The following is a 21,121-nucleotide window of genomic DNA, read 5'->3' as shown; positions in this document are numbered from 1 at the left end:
TTCACTTAGAATTTCTGTGTCTCAAAGTCATATCTTAGAAATTCTTAAGTCCATTGAGTCTGTATCTGATTTGTATTGTGAGCACCTCTGATTGTATATCAAGTGTTCAACCTTAAACAATTTTCTGTGTAATTTTGTTTAGTTAGGAAGTCTCTTGCAGTTGTGCTTGAGCAGGAAGTCTCTTGATTGTGTTCTTGAGCAAAGGAAGTCTCTAGCTTGTGTGCTTGAGCATTGGAAGTCTCTTGCTTGTGTGCTTGAGCATTTGTAATCAGATATTACTCATAGTGAAATCTCCTTGGAAGTGCAAGGGGGACTGGACTACTTCCGGATTGTGGAAGGAACCAGTATAATTGCTTTGTGTCGTTCTTCTTCTCTCTCTCTGTTTTATTCCGCTGCATTTAGATTCTGATTATCACTTCAGAAGCTGTCTCACCTAGCTTCTGATCAGTGTGTTCAGTTTTTAGGAGAAAAGAAGAATTTTTCAAAACACAATTCAACCCCCCTTCTTGTGTTTTTCTCACCTTCAATTGGTATCTAGAGCCTTGGTCTGTTGTGTATCACTTAACCGTGCAACAGTCAAAGATCTGAGAAAAACATGTCTACTCCTCCTCCTACTGGTTCTAGTGATACTAGCTATAAATATGTCTCACATGATTATAGTGATAGTAAGAAAACCAGTGTTGGAAAAGTTCCAAAGTTCAATGGAGATGCTGAAGAGTTCTCTTGGTGGAAGACCAACTTTTACAGTTACATCATGAGCCTGGATGAAGAATTATGGGATATTCTGGAAGATGGTGTTGGTGATTTAGTCCTTGATGAAGAAGGAGCTGCTGTGGATAGAAAGAAACATACTCCAGAACTGAGGAAACTTTACAAGAAGCATCATATTATCAGAGGAGCCCTTGTCACTGCCATACCCAAAGCAGAGTATATGAAGATGAGTGACAAATCCACTGCTAAAGCTATGTTTCCTTCTCTCTGTTCAAATTATGAAGGGAGCAAGAAGGTCAAAGAAGCAAAGGCTCTCCTGCTTGTACATCAGTATGAGTTATTCAAGATGAAGGATGATGAAACTATTGAGGAGATGTACTCAAGGTTTCAAACCTTAGTTTCTGGGCTACAGATTCTAAAGAAGAGCTATGTCGCTTCTGATCATGTAAGCAAGATACTCAGAAGCTTACCTGCCAGATGGAGACCAAAAGTGACTGCCATTGAGGAAGCTAAAGATTTAAACACTTTAAGTGTCGAAGATCTTGTTAGTTCTCTCAAAGTTCATGAGTTAAGTCTTAATGAACATGAGTCTACTAAGAAGAGTAAATCAATAGCTCTTCCATCCAAAGGCAAGTCATCAAAAGCTCTCAAAGTGGTTGAATCTGAAGAGGAAGAACAGTCAAGTTCAGATTCTGAACCAGATGCTGCTGAAATGGCCATGCTCTCAAACAGACTTCAATATCTGGCCAAGAAGAACAGAAAGTTTCTCTCCAGAAGGGGTAACTCCAGAAGCTCAAAGAAAGAAGATCAGAAGGGATGCTTCAACTGTAAGAAGCCTGGACACTTCATTGCTGAATGCCCTGATCTTCAAAGAGAAAAGTCAAAGGACAAGTCAAAGAGGTCTACATTTAAACCAAGCAAACTCAAGAAGCAGATTAAGCAGAGTTTAATGGCAACCTGGGATGATTTGGGTAGTGAATCTGGATCTGATAAAGAGGAAGCTGATGAAGATGCAAAGGTAGCTGTTGGGTTGGTAGCAACAGCAACTTCAGAAGCTGGATCAGATTCAGACTCAGAAGATGAAAACGAGGTATATTCCAAAATTCCCAGAGATGAACTTGTTGAGTCACTTAAAGAACTTCTTACACATTTTGAAGTAAGAACCAATGAGTTGAAGGATTTAAAAGAAAAATATGCTGATTTGGTACAACAGCAAAAATCAACTCTATTGGATCTGAAAGCTTCTGAACAAGGACTTAGGGGCTTTGACTTCATGTGTAAAACATATGAAGATCAGCTCAGGTTCTTATGTCAGAAGCTACAAGAAAAGTGTAATGAAAAACCTTTAAGTAACCATGAAATTGCTCTTGAAGATTTTATTATATCTGGCATTGACAGAAGCAGAGTAGCTTCTATGATTTATAGCATTTACAAGAACAATGGCAGAGGAATTGGTTTTCCAGAAGTGAAACTTGAGAAAACCAATCTAAAATCTTGTTGTGAATGCATCAAGGAAGGTCTGAAAACATTCTTTGTACCAGAAGGGGCTGAGTTGGAAACTGTTGTTCAATCAGAACCTGAAGCTTCTAGTCCTAAGGCTAAGATTACTTCAACGCCAAAGAACTCTAAGTCAAAGGCTATGATCAAATCTGATTCCAAGACTTCAAAGGTCAGGATCCTGAAAAGATCAGAACCTATTCCTCAGAGTCTGGTGAAACCAAAATCTGGGGTTCTGAAGTCTAAGTTTCAGAAGAAGATAGTTACTGCTTCTGAAGTACCAAAACCTAAGGTGATGGTTAATCAGAAGCAACCCAACTCACAGCACAAGGTACAAGAAGTGAAGAGTAAAGCCTTAAGTACTAACCTTCCAGGACCCATAGAACAATGGGTACCTAAATCTAAAAATGTCAATGATGCAGGTATGTCTAAGAGCAGTGCCAAAGCAAAGATCATGGTACCTAGACAGCGGTTGCTCAAGACACATGACAGGAGACGAGTCCATGTTCCTCAGCCTAACAATGAAAGAGGGAGGAAATGTGAAATTTGGGGGCAACCAGTCAGGCAAGATCATAGGTACAGGAACTATTGGTAATTCCTCTACCTCAATTAATAATGTATGGTTGGTAGATGGTCTTGAACATAACCTTTTGAGCATCAGTCAATTTTGTGATAATGGTTATGATGTGCTTTTTGAAAAACCCAACTGTACAGTAATCAACAAGAAAGACAAATCCATTGTGTTCAAGGGAAAGAGAGTTGACAATGTCTATAAAATCAATTTTTCTGAACTGGCTGATCAGAAGGTGGTTTGCCTACTATCAGTGAATGATAAGAAATGGATGTGGCACAGAAGGTTGGGACATGCTAACTGGAGGTTAATCTCTAAGCTTAGTAAGTTACAACTTGTGAAAGGGCTACCAGACATTGACTATCATTCAGATGCACTCTGTGGTGCATGTCAGAGAGGGAAAATTGTGAAATCATCTTTTAAAACCAAAGACATTGTTTCAACCTCAAGACCTTTAGAATTACTCCATATTGATTTATTTGGACCAGTGAGTACTGCATCCCTATATGGAAGTAGATATGGATTAGTCATTGTTGATGATTACAGCAGATGGACTTGGGTGAAATTCATAAAGAGTAAAGATGTTGCGTGTGATGTATTCAGTAGCTTCTGCACTCAAATTCAATCTGAAAAAGAATCAAAAATTTTGAAAGTCAGAAGTGATCATGGTGGAGAATTTGAAAATGAGCCATTTGAAGCTTTTTGTGAAAAACATGGAATTTTCCATGAGTTCTCTTCTCCTAGAACACCACAACAAAATGGGGTTGTAGAGAGAAAGAATAGAACTTTACAAGAAATGGCCAGAACCATGATTCATGAAAACAATTTACCAAAACATTTTTGGGCAGAAGCAGTGAATACAGCATGCTATGTTCAAAACAGGATCTATATTAGACCTATTTTGGAGAAAACAGCATATGAACTCTTTAAAGGAAGAAAACCCAATATCTCTTACTTTCATCAATTTGGATGTACATGTTACATTCTGAACAACAAGCTCTACCTAAAGAAATTTGATGCCAAGGCCCAAAGGGGAATCTTTTTAGGTTACTCTGAAAGGTCAAAGGCATACAGAGTGTATAATTCAGAAACACTTTGTGTTGAAGAATCTATGCACGTTAAATTTGATGACAAGGAGCTTGAAGATAAAACTTCAAAGCAAGGTGAAAGTTCTGCAGAGATACAGGTTCCTGAAGCTACTCCAGAACCTGATCAGATAGCTGAATCTGAAGATAGTCCAGAAGCTGAACCCACATCAGAAGCACAAGATGAAGCTGCTTCTGATGAAGCACAAGATGGCTCACATCAAGCAGATCCTCCCAGAAACACATTCAAACACAAGTCTTCACATCCTGAGGAGCTAATCATTGGAAACAAAGATAGTCCAAGAAGAACAAGATCACATTTCAGACAAGAGGAGTCAATGATTGGACTAATCTCAATGATTGAACCTACAACAGTTGATGAAGCACTTTCAGATGATGGATGGATCCTAGCTATGCAAGAAGAGTTGAATCAATTTCAAAGAAATGATGTGTGGGATCTGGTACCCAAACCTCAGCACAAGAACATTATTGGAACAAAATGGGTATTCAGAAACAAGCTGAATGAGCAAGGTGAAGTAACAAGAAACAAAGCCAGGCTTGTTGCACAAGGGTATAGTCAACAAGAAGGCATTGATTACACTGAAACGTTTGCTCCAGTTGCAAGATTGGAAGCAATCAGGTTACTTCTTTCCTATGCAGTTAATCATGGCATAATATTATATCAAATGGATGTCAAGAGTGCTTTTCTAAATGGTGTCATAGAAGAAGAAGTGTATGTCAAGCAACCTCCTGGATTTGAGGATATTAAATATCCTGACCATGTTTTTAAACTGAAGAAATCACTATATGGCTTGAAACAAGCTCCCAGAGCTTGGTATGATAGACTAAGTAATTTCTTAATCAAAAATGATTTTAAAAGAGGACAGGTTGATACTACACTCTTCAGAAGGACCCTTGGGAAAGATATTCTTGTTGTGCAAATATATGTTGATGATATAATATTTGGTTCTACTAATGCATCTCTTTGCAAGGAATTTTCTGAGTTGATGCAGGATGAATTTGAAATGAGCATGATGGGAGAGCTGAAGTTCTTCCTTGGCATTCAAATCAATCAATGCAAAGATGGAGTCTATGTTCATCAATCAAAGTACGCAAAGGAGCTTCTGAAGAAGTTCAAACTTGAAGATTGTAAAGTGATGAACACTCCAATGCACCCTACGTGCACCTTAAGCAAAGAAGATGAAGGAGCTAAAGTAGATCAGAAGCTGTATAGAGGTATGATTGGTTCTTTGTTATACCTCACTGCATCTAGGCCAGATATTTTATTCAGTGTATGCTTGTGTGCAAGATTCCAATCAGATCCTAAAGAATCTCATATGACTGCTGTCAAGAGAATCTTCAGGTATTTGAAAGGAACAACTAATCTTGGACTCCTTTATAGGAAATCCTTAGATTATAAGCTAATTGGATTCTGTGATGCTGATTATGCTGGTGATAGGATTGAAAGAAAGTCAACCAGTGGCAATTGTCAATTTCTGGGTGATAATCTTATATCCTGGGCTAGCAAAAGACAAACAACTATTGCTATGTCTACAGCAGAAGCAGAATACATTTCAGCTGCAAGTTGTTGTACACAACTACTCTGGATGAAACATCAGTTGGAAGATTATCAGATAACTGCTAACAGTATTCCCATTTATTGTGATAATACTGCTGCTATTTGTTTGTCTAAAAATCCAATTTTGCATTCAAGAGCTAAGCACATTGAAATCAAACACCATTTTATCAGAGATTATGTTCAAAAAGGAATTTTAGATATACAATTCATTGATACTGAAAATCAATGGGCTGATATATTTACTAAGCCTTTAACTGTTGAAAGATTTGATTTTATAAAGAAAAATTTGAACATGCATTACGTGTCTGATTAGATGTTTGCTTGCTCCTGAATAGGATTTTAGGTTCTGAAGTTAGTTCAGAAGTAGTAGTCCATCAGAAGCTCTTTATTGAGGTTCTGAGGAAAACTCGCTTCTGATGACGTCAGCATCTGAAGTCCAGAAGCTGGATTTATTGCTTCTGAATAGTTGAATTAGTGGAAACGTTGGGAGTTACTTTTTAAAAGTAACTTCTGGCCCACTAACTTGGTAGTTACTCTGTGAACTTCTTACGTGGCCTGTATGTGTTGGTGTATAACTAAAAAGGGCAATGATGATTTAATAGCTTTGAAAGTACTTTTCACGCGCCCCCAATTTTGTCATTAATGTTATGTTTGTTTGTCTCTTTTGAATTGCAATCGTTTTACTTTTAACACTTTGACAATTCACACACTACTCACTCACAACAAACACATTTGCTCTCAAACCTCTTGCGAAGTAAGCGCATTCTCTCAACCTTAGAACCCTAAAATCTTCATCTTCTTCAAATCTTCGTCAATCATCAAATGGCATCATCTAGCTCAAAAGTTTCAGAATCTACATCAAACAAGCAAAGCGTATCAGAATCTGGGTCCATCTACAAAGAGAAGACTATGGATATTCCATGGAAATCCTTAATCGTCCAAGTAGAATCACCAGTGGACTTCACTTCACTCAAGAAGTACGAAGTGGACATGGAAGGCTACGTAGAAACTCAGAAACTGTCTGGCTACTTCAACATGCTAAATGGGCCAACATATGTGAACTTGGTCAAAGATTTCTGGTTAAGGGCTGAAATTGTCAATAGAAAGCCTGTGAAGGCAGCAGATAAACCAGCTGGGTCGAAGAAAGGAAAGAAGGAGATTGAGTTGAATCCCACTTCCTTCAGTAGCCTTGAGATAAGGTCTGAAGTGATGGGTATTCCTGTAATCATCACAGAGGAGATAGTTGCTAAAGCTTGTAGAATGGATGCAGAAGGAAGGTTTCAAGAAATTGTTAAGAAGGATGATGTCCTTCTGCAAAACTACTACAACACTCTTCTGGGTGGAAACAAAGATGCTAAGCCTTCTGAAATGGAGATTCACAATAGAATGTTGGTGAAATTCAGCAATGATTGCTTCTTTCAAAGAGCAGGTGGGTCTGATCAACCCAACAACCAACAGAAGCTAGCAATCTATTTCATGACCAATCTGGAAAAGATAAACTTTCCAAGATATGTATTGGATCATCTCTGCTGGGCTATTAATGAAAGCACAGTCAAAGGAAGGAAACAAGTGCCCTATGGAAGATTGCTCTCTGAGATCTTTTATCAAGGGAAAGTGCTGGATTTGTTGAGAAGAACAAGGGATGCTTCTGATAAATGCTTCGAAGTTTCTACTACAGAGAAGACTATCAGTAGCAAGACTTTGCATTCAATGCACTTTTTCAAGACAGCTCCTAAAGATGAGAAATGGTTGGAGTTGACCACAGAAGAATCTGAGATTATCAGAGACTTTCCTTCCATAGTTAAGGAAAGTAATCCTGAACACTTAGCTAGATTAGTAGCTGAGTACGTCTTGGAGGAAGATGCGAGGTCTCAGGAGGAAGCTGCTCTTGCTAAAGGGAAAGGCAAGAAGGCCAAAGCAGTTGCTGTGTCAGAAGCTGCTGTTTCTGATGCACCTAAAGGGAAAAGGGCCAGAACTAGTTCTGAATCTGATGCTGCTCCTACTAAAGGAAAGAAGGCCAGAACCAGTACTGAGTTAGAAGCTGCTATTGCTAAAGTTGCTAAGTCTGAAGCTAAACCTGTTTCTATCAAGGATAAAGGAAAGATGCAGAAGATTGGTGCTGCTTCTATTCCTCAGAAGAGAAGAAAAGGTAAGGCAGACTTGGTAATCACTCAAGAGCAGCTGGAGGAAGCTTTTGAAGAAATGGAAAAAGAAGAGGCTGATCCCAAGCTGAAGAAGAAGAAGGCTCCCCTTTAACTTGTGAGTCTTATGGTTGAGATGACTCCAATAAGGAAAAGGATGGCAGATGAACGTGCTTCTGAACTTATTGCAGACAAAAAGGATCTAAAAGCACAATACACTCATCAAAGAGATGAAAAGCTCAAGGCTTTGGGATTGGAAGACTGTGATAGGTTCTACAAAGATAAATTGGCTGAAGTAAGAGCCATTGCTGGTAAGCCCACTGAAGACAATGAGGAAGACGATATGATGCTCATTTTTGAAAATGCTCCAGAAGAGGGAACTTCAGAAGTAGTTCCTCAAGCTGCTGATCCACAGATGATCACTTCTGAAGCTGGCCCTGCAGATCAGGTAATTCAGATTCCAGTCACCTCTATCCCCATTTCACCTTCTTCACCATCTGTACCTGAACCAATAGAAGACACTTCTGTCTTAGACAATCTTGCTCTCCATTACTCAGGTGAGTTACCCATAGACAAATTTACCTCAGAAAAGGCCTCTGAAGCAACTCCAGAAGCAGATGCTTCTGAAAATGTTGTTTCAGAAAACCCCCATCAACAAACACCTGAACCACATAAACCCACAACACCCCCACAATCACCAACAGCTACCATTGACCCCCAACTCAACACTCAAACATCAACTTCACCACAACAACCACCAACTGAAATTGAACACTCCCCACAACCAACTCCCATGGATGTTGACATCTCTCTAGTCAATGTTCAAGCCTCAACCTCTACCACTCACATTGCCTCTGACCAGCCTTCATCTTCAAACACTCAAACACACTTTACCATTCCAATTCCTAACCCTTTTCAAGATTTGGAAATCAGTGATTCTGATCTTGAAATCCTTGAACAACCACCCACAAACATCCTGGAATCTGGATATATTAATTCTGAGCTTCTGACAATCCTTAGTAGATTGCATAATCTTGTGGATCAACGAAGGACAATTGATCTCACAAGTGCATATGAAGACTCCTGGGCATCTCTTCAGAACCGGGCAGCTGAGCTTATTGAAGAGATCAAGGCTAAATGCATCAGAGTCAAGCAAGCATCAGTCAGAAGGCTAATGGAAAATCTGAATCAGAGTCTTAGAGTAAGAAGTTCTACACTGCTCCTGGCAAACCAGCCTTTCTTCTTAGAAACGGATTACTTGACCAGAGAAGCAAGGTTGTGTAAGCTTCTGAAGAAACAGATGGCACAGCAGCAGCAAGAAGCTAAGGAAAGGGAACAGGCTCTTCTCCAGAGGCAACAACAGCTTGAAGAACTGTTGCAGAAGAAGATTGAAGAAATGGAGGAGATGAAGAAACAACATCAAACCAACACTTAGTTGCACACCCTTGTGTTTTTCTTTTTGTTTGTTGTTTGTTTTGAATTCCTAGTCCTTGCTTCTGAAACCATTCTGTTTTAATTCTCTTTGCTTCTGAATGCTTACTGATTCTGACTGTTTAGCTGCTTCTGATATTTTAGATATTCATGTTCATATATTTTTGATCTGATTAATTTCTTGTATACTCTCTTTTGTTTGAGTTTTTTTTTCTCAAATCTTTTTGTCTTTTATGTTTTCTTTTTATCTTTTTTGATAATGATAAAAGGGGGAGTATATGTGACAAGTATTTTTGATCTGAGCCCCATTAATGGCATTTGAAATTTTTTGAAAAACTTCTATCATTTTTTTACCTTATTGGTATAAGCTATGAACGAACGAAGGAGTATTAAAATTCAAGTAAAATTAATTGAACCATTCTTCTTATCTATAAGTTAATTCTTTCAATGATTCAATTTTGTTTTTAAGCTCTGATAATTGTTATTGTGCGAAAAATGAATTTAATTAACCTGGATAGAACTTAGGGGGAGCTTACAAACCTCACCTTAAAGACTATCAGACTCAGGGGGAGTTTGAGCTTACAAACCTCAGACTCTGAGCTTACAAACCTCAGAACCCCAAAGTCAACTTGTTAATTAGATTAACAACAATTGATCAATTTTAAATACTTTTGTTTGTCATCATCAAAAAGGGGGAGATTGTTGGAACAAAATGTGTTTAACAATGAACCTTAAAGAGTTTTGATGATAACAAGGTATTAAAAATTGTAAATTGGACTAGCTAATATTTGTTCAAGTGTACAGGACCATAATTATAAAGTCACATCATCATTGGTTCTGAATGAGCAAATAAAGAGCAAAAGAAAATGAAGCTTAGATGATTCTGAAGGCAAAGCGCTCCTGAAGTCAAGCTGCTCCTGAAGAAATAGCGCTCCTGAAGTAAAGCTGCTCCTGAAGAATAGTGCTTCTGAAGACAAGAGGTCCAGAAGCCACATCATCAGAAGCTGCGTCATCAGAAGCTGCAGAAGTCATATCATCAGAAGCTGCATCATCAGAAGCTGCCTCATCAGAAGCTATTTCACCAGAAGCTGAATCTCAACTGGATTTGCAAAAGATTCAAGAATTGAAGAATTATCAATGCAAAAGCTGTCCATTGGATTCGAAAACACAAACAAAGGATTAGTGGAATTTTGCAACGGTCATTTCAAAGATGTTTGAAGGCTTGTGCTTGCATTTTGGACGAAAGCGTTGACATTGTACTTTGTACGAATTGTACAACCACGTTCTCCACTACTCTGTTTTGTGTCCACGCTTCAAGACAAGAAAACAGCTCCAGAATACGGTCTCGCCTGCATATATGTTCCCTTGGATAAGGAATGGATTTCAAATTGGTTCTTCATAGGACAACAACCAAATCAGGCAAAAGATCATTGGTGAAAGATCAAGCTTCATTAACGACTCTTTGGTGTGCTGGCAATTTCATAACGTCTCTTTCACACCTCTATATAAAGGAGTGAAGACCTAGAGAATTGGTAATGCAAGAACGCTAAACGAAAGACTCACAAGATTTTCACAAGTACCAAACCTCTGCTGAAATTGTTCTGCATTCACTTAGAATTTCTGTGTCTCAAAGTCATATCTTAGAAATTCTTAAGTCCATTGAGTCTGTATCTGATTTGTATTGTGAGCACCTCTGATTGTATATCAAGTGTTCAACCTTAAACAATTTTCTGTGTAATTTTGTTTAGTTAGGAAGTCTCTTGCAGTTGTGCTTGAGCAGGAAGTCTCTTGATTGTGTTCTTGAGCAAAGGAAGTCTCTAGCTTGTGTGCTTGAGCATTGGAAGTCTCTTGCTTGTGTGCTTGAGCATTTGTAATCAGATATTACTCATAGTGAAATCTCCTTGGAAGTGCAAGGGGGACTGGACTACTTCCGGATTGTGGAAGGAACCAGTATAATTGCTTTGTGTCGTTCTTCTTCTCTCTCTCTGTTTTATTCCGCTGCATTTAGATTCTGATTATCACTTCAGAAGCTGTCTCACCTAGCTTCTGATCAGTGTGTTCAGTTTTTAGGAGAAAAGAAGAATTTTTCAAAACACAATTCAACCCCCCTTCTTGTGTTTTTCTCACCTTCATGTACATACCTGCATACCACATGAAACTCTTCTAGTTTGAGAGTATCAGGTGGAGCCAAGTAACACATAAAACTATCCCTCCAATTGAGTGCTGGTGAGCTATAAATATCAAAATTACTATTATAAACAAAGCATTTATTCCTATCTCTAATATTCATACTTTTCGTTTTAATCTCCTAAATTTCTAAAAGTTTGTCATCCATACTTTTCATCACCACTTTTAAGTCAAGTCAAAGAACCCAAACTGATCATGTCAAATCACAAATTTATTATGATTTGAAAACTTCTGGTTTACAATTATACGTGCTTCAATTATACTAATGTAAGTGTAGTACAAACCAGAAGAAAAAAAAAGATAGCATTTTCAATACACATGCTCTATACAAGTCATGTTTTGTGATACAAAGATATTCAATACTTCATTCGTTTCTTGTTTTAAGATGGTATACATTTAGGCAAATATGTTACAAAATTAATAAATTCCTATGAGACTTGTGTGAGTACAACACATTCTCACTGAATAAATTTGTTCCTCCATATAATAATATATTAGCTCGTCCAGAGCCTTCAATAATCTTTGTAATACCAGATATGGTATTAACATTGAATTCTCTTTTTAATAAATAAGAAATATACTTTTTATCTTTGAGAATTGTTAGATAATTACACTATCAATGAGACACGGGTCTTCAGTATTGATGCTTATGTTAATACTCATTCTATAAAAAAATGAACAAACAAATAAATATAAGATAAGTATAAGAATAAAAATAACAATATTATAAACTATTTAACCATAATATTTATCATATCCATAGAATGCAATTTTTTATGAAATTATACTCATTCCAATCACCAACCAAGTGCAAGGTCAAAAGAGGTATCTTGATTGTGATTTAAGGTATGCAAGCATGAAAGTACGACCCTTGTTCACAATGATTAAAAGTGTAAGATATTAATCAAACTTCATAAAAATTATCTATCCTCTATGTGAAAGTAAATTTGTTACCACTAAATATCCTTTCAATTCTTTGTTGGTGTAATTCATCAAAGGTCTAAGTTAGAGAAATAAAGAAAAATTCACAAGTGATATATATTACAATATACTTTCATTGAAAGATCAAACACTTCTATTATGATAGAAAGTTATCTATCCTTTATGTGAAAGTAAACTTGTGACCATTAAACAACCTTTCAATTCTTTGTTGTTGTAATACATCAAAGGTCTAAGTTGTAGCCAAATTCTTTGGTATCATAAAGAGACTAGTTAAGTCAGAATTCTTTATGGTTGAGAAATCGAAGGTATTGTCTGGTTGACAAGATTATATTGGAAAATCCTTTAAGTGTGAAGGTACATGAAGTAGTTATCTAGTTGTGGGGTGAACTGTAACACCCCATTTTCCCAACATAAAAATTTCATATAAAATCAGAGTATTTAAATCATAAACGGAATGTCACATACTACTTGAAAGTCATAAAATGGATAATTAACGTTATCCTTCAAAATTCAACATCATAAAATCTGAAACTTTGCAGCGGAAAATAGTTCAACATAATAAAAGTCTTGGCACGCAGACCTTATCAGAAAATCTCATAAATTTTGGTTCAATACTTATTCACAAAAAGTTCATAAAAGACACGTAAGGATTAGAAGTAAAAGCAAGTCCCATCCCGTTACGTATCAGAGCGCCTAGACACAATGTGAGGAGTCCACTTACGAACGCCTCTAGTCTTTATTACCTGCAAGTTACCCATACGAAGGGCAACATTTTCAAGCAGAAAGGGAGAGATTTCACAGTCAATAAATTAAGCATATAATTCATCAGAATGCATTTAACAACATAAAACATCATTATCATATCAAACATTTATCACTTAGCAAACAAATTATTCATAATCAAATATCATCAACAAATATCTTATTCGGCTCGACACTTGACTCGACAATGCGACTCAACTTGACAATGCAACTCTTAACAACTTATATCATCGTAAACTTCTTGATATGCAAATGCATGTGGTACAATTCAGGGCATCAAGCCCCCAACATATATGAGCGTAATTAGGCTCTTCAACAAGTGAGCATAAAGCTGCCGGGCTTCAAGCCCCCAACATATTTTGAGCATTAAGCTGCCGGGCCTCAAGTCCCCATCTTTAATGATTATGCAATGGACTCAATCTTCCTACAACTTAGACAACATCATGAACAACTCTTATAATTCCATTATTATGGACAACTTCTCAAATCTTTTCAACTTAGAACTACTCATGCAACTTCAAGACATTAATTGGTCAACAGCATTTGACAACAGCAAAATACAGCATATAACAGTGCTTGAGCATCATAACATCATTAAAGGAATGCATCATATCAACTTAGCATCATAAATCATCATAAATAATACTTGTAAACCAATACTTCTTTGCTAATAATCACAATCATCTAACTCAGGCTTCCGTGCAGCTCTAACAGTCTAAACAACTCTCACTCTTAACTCTAGGTTCATCTCTTAATTACATGTGCGAAAGGAATCGCAAGGGAAACAATTGGGCAACTAACAGTGTTGCTCTCACTGGCGAGGAACTTGGCTCGCAATGGCGAGTATCTGGGCTTCTCACAGTGGCGAGTGATTTTGCTCGCAATGGCGAGTAATGTTGCTCGCAATGGCGAGCGATGAGTTCATAGCTCGCAGTTGCGAGTGTTGCTGCTCGCAGTTGCGAGCGATGAATGTCAGTACGGGCAGAAACCTAAAAATCTCAACTTTTCATCTATCCTCATGGTTCTATCATCCAAATAGCATCTAATTATCACCCTATGTAATATCTAAGGTCTGTATACAAGTTTTGCATCAATCTAACATCTTTTCATGGTTCAATCATCAAAATCGGTCATTAACCCTAATTCTCAATTCTCACAAAAACTCAACCTAATCATGCTAAATCCATTTTTCAGAATCATACCCTTAATAATATTGAAAGTTAGTCTCACCCTTACCTGGTTTTGATGAAAATCGCAGCTCTCCCTCTTGTTCTCCTCTTTTCTGACTTTTCTCCCTTTTTCTCCAAAAGCGTTTCACGTAAAAACTATTCTAACTTATGTCTGCCCTATTTATCTCTTCGTATTACTCTACTCACCTCTAAACTTACTCATTTCACCTCACAGCCCCACTTTTAATATTTTTATTTTATTTTTCATATCTTATTTTATCTAATAATAAAATAAGTCACACCAACATTAAAACTTCACAAAATCATATACTCCACATAAATCTCAAAAATCACACAATTTAACTATAAATCATGTAAACCACTTAAATTCATAAATCATATAAATCACACATATAAATCATATAAATATATGCTAAAACTCATCAAAATAATTAAATAATTACGACGGGCGTTACATGAACTAATAGAAATTCTCTGTATCTATCTCTCTATCATCTATCTCCTTATCCTTGAAATTGTTTTTAATCAACTTGTGTTTACCAAAAGAAAATAAAATGATTTAAAACAAATACAATATAAATTTTGTTTCTCTCATTCACTTAAAACTTGTAAAATAGGTTTCAATATCTCACATTATAAAACAATCTGTTGTAGTTTAGGTGGACATGATATTTGACTTTTACCCAAAAGATACGGGTTCAATAAATCTATAACCAACATCATTCATATATTAACAAAATTTATTTGATTTCTTGGTAGGTGTAAATTTCTCAAAAACGACAAATATTATGAGACGGAAGGAGTATTAAAAATTAGCAATAAACTAGTAAGAAAGTGATAGCTAGATGTTTTTTAGTCAAATGGGATTTATAAACATGTGATATAACCTAAACAATGGGACTTACCAATACATTACATAGTGCTATAAGGGCATCTCCAATGCTATGATGAAATTGGGTTGCTTGACCCAATTTTGGTAGGGTCATTTGTGCCAAATCATTTTTAAGAAATCTATTGAGATTTCACTTCAACGCTGGTCTCTTAATTTCAACCCAAAAAACAAACAATTTTTCTTTGACATTTTCTCTCTCCAATTTTTCTACAAGCATAGACATGTTCATTTTGTGCTGCTACCGAGGCATATAAATAATTTTTTATTACTCCCTCCGTCCCACAATAGACGACCTAGTTGACAATATATAATATTGACTTAACATACTTTGACCGTATTTTTCTACTAATATACAAAGATAAACATTATCATGTAAGATGTTGTTGGATTCGTCTCGATGAATATTTTTAAAATATTAAATTTTCATAATTTTTTATAATAGAGAATTAAAGATATTAAAGATAAAAAATGTGCATTGATATATGTGTCAGAGTTAACTGTGTCAAGTAATATGGGACGGAGGGAGTAACAAGCAACCCAGTCCTGCTGTTGCTTATTTAAGCAACGTTGCTTAGTTTTAAGCAATGAGCAATGCCATGCTGGCGTACTCCAGTGGTAAACATGAAATAAGAGAGTCCGGATCTGCTCCATTTGTAAATCTGTCCAGTTACCCGGTTCTTTTCACAGATACGTGACATGTGGCAATTACAAGTTCAATGGCTTGGATTAAAACTAAAAACCAGTATTGTTTAATTGAAAAAATAGAGGATTACTTGAGAATGCCACCGTCTCGCCGCTGCACCTTTGAAACTGAAAACTAGTAATGTTTAATTAAAGTAAAAAACAGAGAACGATTCTTCCAAATTCCCCAATTCGTGAACAGAGCAATTCTTTTCAACTGGAAACTGAAATTGTATTACTAATTAAACATAAAGGATTGTGATTCCGGCGACATGTATCCCCTTTCACCTTCAAATTTCACATCGGTGCCTCTTAATTCCTTCAATTTACCTTTTCTGTGATTTATCCCAAATGTTAGGTATCGATTTCGTTTTCCTCAAAAACTTCACAGACGAGTAACAAGAATCATGCCTGATATGATATAAATGAAATTAAAATTCAAGCTGGTTTTATTACTAACGGAGGAAAAAAAAAAAACAGAATCAGAACCAATATTGAAATGGAGAATGCTTTTATTATGAACGCAGGAAAAAAAAAAAAAAAAGCACAATCAAAAGGAAAAAAGGGTAAGCAAATAAGAGAGAAGATGACAAGGGAGAGAGAGAAAGGGGATTGCAGAGGAGCACGGTGGAGCACATATCTAACTTTTTAATCTAAACCATTAAACTATTTGTTTGTGGCCACGTGTCACGTATCTGTGAAAAGAACCGGGTAACTGGACAAATTTACAAATGGAGCAAATTCGGACTCGAAATAAGATGCGTCCCTTACCTTTAAGCAATCAAATAAGCAACTTGCGTTAAAGATGCTTCAATTTTGACTTGTTGGAGTCTAATAAACACAAAATTCTACATAGGTTATATCCCTCCCCCTAAATTCAACATAGGAAATTAATGTCCATTTTCTAGAAACTTATGTTACAACTTTGACCCGGCAGCTCATCACCAAAGAAATTGAAATACATTAAGCATCTCTCACATTTCACAACAACATTTGAAGACAGACACCTAAGAAAACATTTGAAGATTATTTTATAAAAACCAAAATACCAATGAACCGTTCTGTAAAAGTCGCAGTTATTGGTGCAGGCGTATCAGGCCTCATCACCGCACGCGAACTAAAACGCGAACACCACAACGTCGTCGTTTTCGAACAAAACACCCGAATAGGAGGAAACTGGATATACGACCCAGACACCGAATCCGACCCACTTGGCATCGACCCGGATCGCGAAACCATACACAGCAGCCTCTATAGTTCCCTACGCACAAATCTTCCGAGACAACTCATGAGCTTTCGTGATTACCAGTTTGTGAAGTCCGAATCCGACCCCAGAATGTTTCCGGGTCATACTGAAGTGCTTCGGTTTTTAGACCGGTTTGTGGAAGAGTTTGGGGTTAAGGAGTTAACCCGGTTTGAGACGAGGGTGGTGAAAGTGGAACCAGAGGAAGAGGGGTGGGTGGTTGAGTCGTTGAGTATAGGATCCGAATTAGTGACCCGGGAAGTTTTTGAAGCGGTTGTGGTGTGTTCGGGGCATAATAGTTCACCGAGAGTTGCAGAGATTTTGGGGATTGAAAAGTGGAGTGGGTATCAAATGCATAGTCATAACTATCGTGTACCTGAACCATTTAGCGACCAGGTACTTTCATTGGAATGAAATACATAAGCTATCCTGAAAAATTGACTAATATACATTAATTTTTTAATTTTTGTCCTGAGACAAGTAATTTAGTGGCCGAAACTCACACATTTTCATACCGATACAAAAAAAATATTAAAAGCATCCAAAATACAATTTAATGATGATTTCTACCTTACAGATTGTGCTGTTGATTGGATATGGACCTAGTGCTTTTGATATATCAGTAGATATTTTACAAGTAGCAAAGGAGGTTCACATAGCAGTCAAAGAGAATCCATTCGGTGTGAAGTTCGACAATGTCATATACCATGATATGGTATGTACAGCTTCTGATTATTATCTTGTGACATGATTGATGACCTATTGACGACTCAAAACATAGCTAAAATAACGTCAGTATATCCTCTCATCAATGTGCACAACATGACTAGCAACATGTGCCCCAAAAATTTTTTGTTAAATGAGTAGGGCTCTAGTGGTGCCAAGAATATGTTGATGATCGACTTCTATCTACTATTCCATTTTGCTGAGAGGTTGCAACACATGAAGTTTGGTGTAAAATTACACTTTAGGAATAAAAGTCTTATCATAAGAAATTTACACATACTAAGTATTTAAAAGTTGGAAATTTCAAGTTTGAAAATGCGCTTGTGCATATCGAATGTGTCTACATCTACATATGATTTGTACTTACGAAACATCTTTTTAGCCGTTTTATTTCGATAAGATACATTTTTGGTACTATCATTTCTATATTTCCTCGCAGATAAAACGTGTGAATGAAGATGGCTCGATTGCCTTTCAAGATGGATCTTCAATTTTTGCAGATACCATAATTCACTGCACTGGGTACAATAAGACAGTCTTGGATATTTTATCTTCTTATAGATTTTGTTTTCTATTTAAATCCAACATTTTCCATTTAGACCTAGTATTTTCCATTTCTTGAAAAGAATAGTATTTGTGCGTGACAGATACAAATACCATTTTCCATTTCTTGAAACCAATGGAATTGTAACAGTTGAAGAAGAGTGTGTTGGTCCATTGTATAAACACGTCTTTCCTCCACCATTAGCACCTTGGTTGTCATTCATCGGTATCGTCAGCAAGGTTATTGGTAACAAGTTTTTCTCTTTATAATTTGTTATTGCCCATTTTTTGGGACCTAACCCCAGTAAGGAGTAAGGACTCCCTTTCAAGATACAATATTAGCTTTATTAAACAAATAAATAATTGATGATGTAACTGAGGAACTGTGAAGCCCCGATACTTCAAAATGGATGACGTACCGTATCCCCTGCGTATCCTGCACCGATACCTGCCCGATACTTTCCGATACGTATCCGGAGAGTATCCAAATATTAAATTTTATTTTTTTAAAAATTAATTATCCGATACTTTCCGATACGTCCCGATACACACGGATACTTGTGTTTTTTATATTATTTTGATTTCTGTTTTTTTTTGTTGTAAAAAATAAGAATAAAAACAGTATATTACTATAATATATATATATATATATATATATATATATATATATATATATTTCCTTTATCTTTCTTTGGTGCCAGTACGACCCACACCACACCACACAAACAATTGCATCTTTCCCTTTCTAAGAAATTAGGGTTTCAACTTTTTCTTCCAAAGTGGTCGCCGTCCACTTTGGCCACCGTCGAAGTCTTGGTATCAGACGACTTTGGTATATATTGCGTATGTAATTGACTAATGACCACTCTCTTAATCGTCAATATTATTTATATTTATGTTAATGTGCTACGAGCCTGGTTTCTTGTGTTTGTTAATATATTTGCATATTAAAAAAATGGTTATAATTATATTGTACATTTAATTATATAATTTTTTTATTAACGTATCCCAGCCGTATCGTATCTTGATTTTTGAAATTTTCCCGTATCAGCGTATCGGTGCAGTATCGTATCCGTATCGTATCTCGTATCCGGGCTTCACAGCTGAGGAATTGAATAACATGCTATGGCCAGGAACCCATCTTTGCTATTGTTGAATTACAAGCCATGTGGGTTGCTAGGGTTTTGTCTGGTAAGATTTTGTTACCTACAAAAGAGGAGATGATGGAATCTGTTCAAAATATCTATCATGAAATGGAGAAGAATGGCTTGCCCAAAAGTTGTGCTCTTTCCCTTCGTCCATTGCAGGTAATTAAATAATACATGTTTGACTTGTATTTTTAAGACAAATTATTTTTTGTGGGTTTCTTAAACAACGTCTTTAAAATACTTGTTAGCAAGATCCAATAAACTACAAGTTCAGTTTTGTGCTCTTGTATTCATGCAAAATTGAATTACAAATTAATAGTAGGTTTACTCTAACCAATTATGAATTTTCTTCTTATAGGAGTTATTTCTATATAGCCCATCTTTTTTGTTTTCTCATGTAAAAAAAATCATCGTTAATAGGTCAAAAGTAATTTAATGTACCTAAAAATAAATGATACTTGGAGTATCTCATAAAATTTGCGTGGCAGGTTGATTACAAACATTGGCTGGCTGCACAACTTGGGTTGCGTCCTTTGGAAGCATGGAAGGAAAATCTGTTGGTAGAGTGTTTCAAGAAATTAATTGAGTTGCCCAACAAATATAGAGATCAATGGGATGATGCTTATTGGGATTCAATCATTCAAACTACATCCACTCCATAAAAAACAAATATCCTTTCACCATTGCAATGATATACTCCCTCCGATCACTATTTTAAGCAAAAAATATTTTTTTAGCTTGATTGAATAATTGATATGTATGTTTTACGCAAGGTTCGGGGTTCAAATCTCGGCCACCACAAATAAAAAATATGTATGTTTTATGTAGTCTTGTAAATTGAAAACAAATATCGTACATAACTCTTCTTTATTTACATCCCATTTGAAGTACTTGTACGGATGCCAAACTAAAGAAGCAGAAGATAGTGGTGTTTGTATGCAACTAATAGGAACGAAAACAATGGATGTGTAAGAAAACTTAGATATTAGTAAGGTTTACCAATATGACAAATCTTATGAGTTATTTTTAAACCAAGTTAATGGAATTTTTTATTCTCCTACTATATCATTGCTATGGTGGAGGGGATTTGTTGTCTGAAAAAAAAAAAGTCATAGTATAGGATCCAAGTGTAATCAAGTTTAGAAACCATATGGGAGTAGGGTAAGAATTTGAAAATTATTGGGTAGGCTCTTAAAAGTCATAAGAGAAATGCTAGCAACACACATTTTAACACACACTTTTCAACACACTCTCTTTGATTGGTTAAAAATCACATGAGTTCCACCAAATTTACATGAACCCCACGGTGGGACATATGTGGTTTTTAACCAATCACAAAGAGTGTGTTGAAAAGTATGTGTTAAAATGTGTGTTGCTAGCATTCCTCAAAGTCACAATATAGACGTAAATCCAACCAATGATTTTTTTTTAAAAAAAAAGTCTTGTTAACAAGTCTTCCGGAATACACTTTAAGCATTTTTAATGAAGAAATTATTCTTTAAAAAAAGTAAAGACTTAATTTTCAATACAATAAATGCACAAATTTTCATAAAATATTATCACTTTAGATGCTTAAAGTGTGCTTCAGGGAGACTCGTTAACATTTCCGTCTTAATAAATAAGATGCAAATTTTCAAAATGTCTCTTTATTTCTTAAATATGTTTCACTTTCTTCAATCACCTTGAGTGGACAAGGTGCACTTCATTTTCCCGAACTGTGCTTTTAACAATTTCACGTCTCATACAAATGGTGTAGTAATTCATGGCAGGTTGATCGCATGATGGTGAATTT

At 36.2% G+C, this 21,121-nt stretch overlaps 1 protein-coding gene across 1 annotated transcript; it reads left to right on the top strand.

The window, feature by feature from the left end:
• The first annotated feature begins 16,534 nt into the window (after positions 1 to 16,534).
• LOC146898210 (flavin-containing monooxygenase FMO GS-OX-like 4) lies at positions 16,535 to 20,181 on the top strand. The gene is made up of 6 exons (XM_085734974.1): positions 16,535 to 17,308; positions 17,490 to 17,627; positions 18,078 to 18,160; positions 18,286 to 18,421; positions 19,315 to 19,488; positions 19,818 to 20,181. Exons 1-6 carry the CDS (start codon positions 16,721 to 16,723, stop codon positions 19,989 to 19,991), a joined length of 1,293 nt encoding a protein of 430 aa, XP_085591100.1. The 5' UTR covers positions 16,535 to 16,720; the 3' UTR covers positions 19,992 to 20,181.
• The last annotated feature ends 940 nt before the right edge of the window (positions 20,182 to 21,121 follow it).

This window comes from Medicago sativa, chromosome 8 (assembly GCF_051527215.1).
Source record: "Medicago sativa cultivar Bolivia chromosome 8, Bolivia_mono, whole genome shotgun sequence".
NCBI classification, from domain to species: Eukaryota; Viridiplantae; Streptophyta; class Magnoliopsida; order Fabales; family Fabaceae; genus Medicago; species Medicago sativa.
The sequence above is the reverse complement of the archived record's forward strand: the minus strand, read 5'-3'. Positions and strand labels throughout refer to the sequence as shown.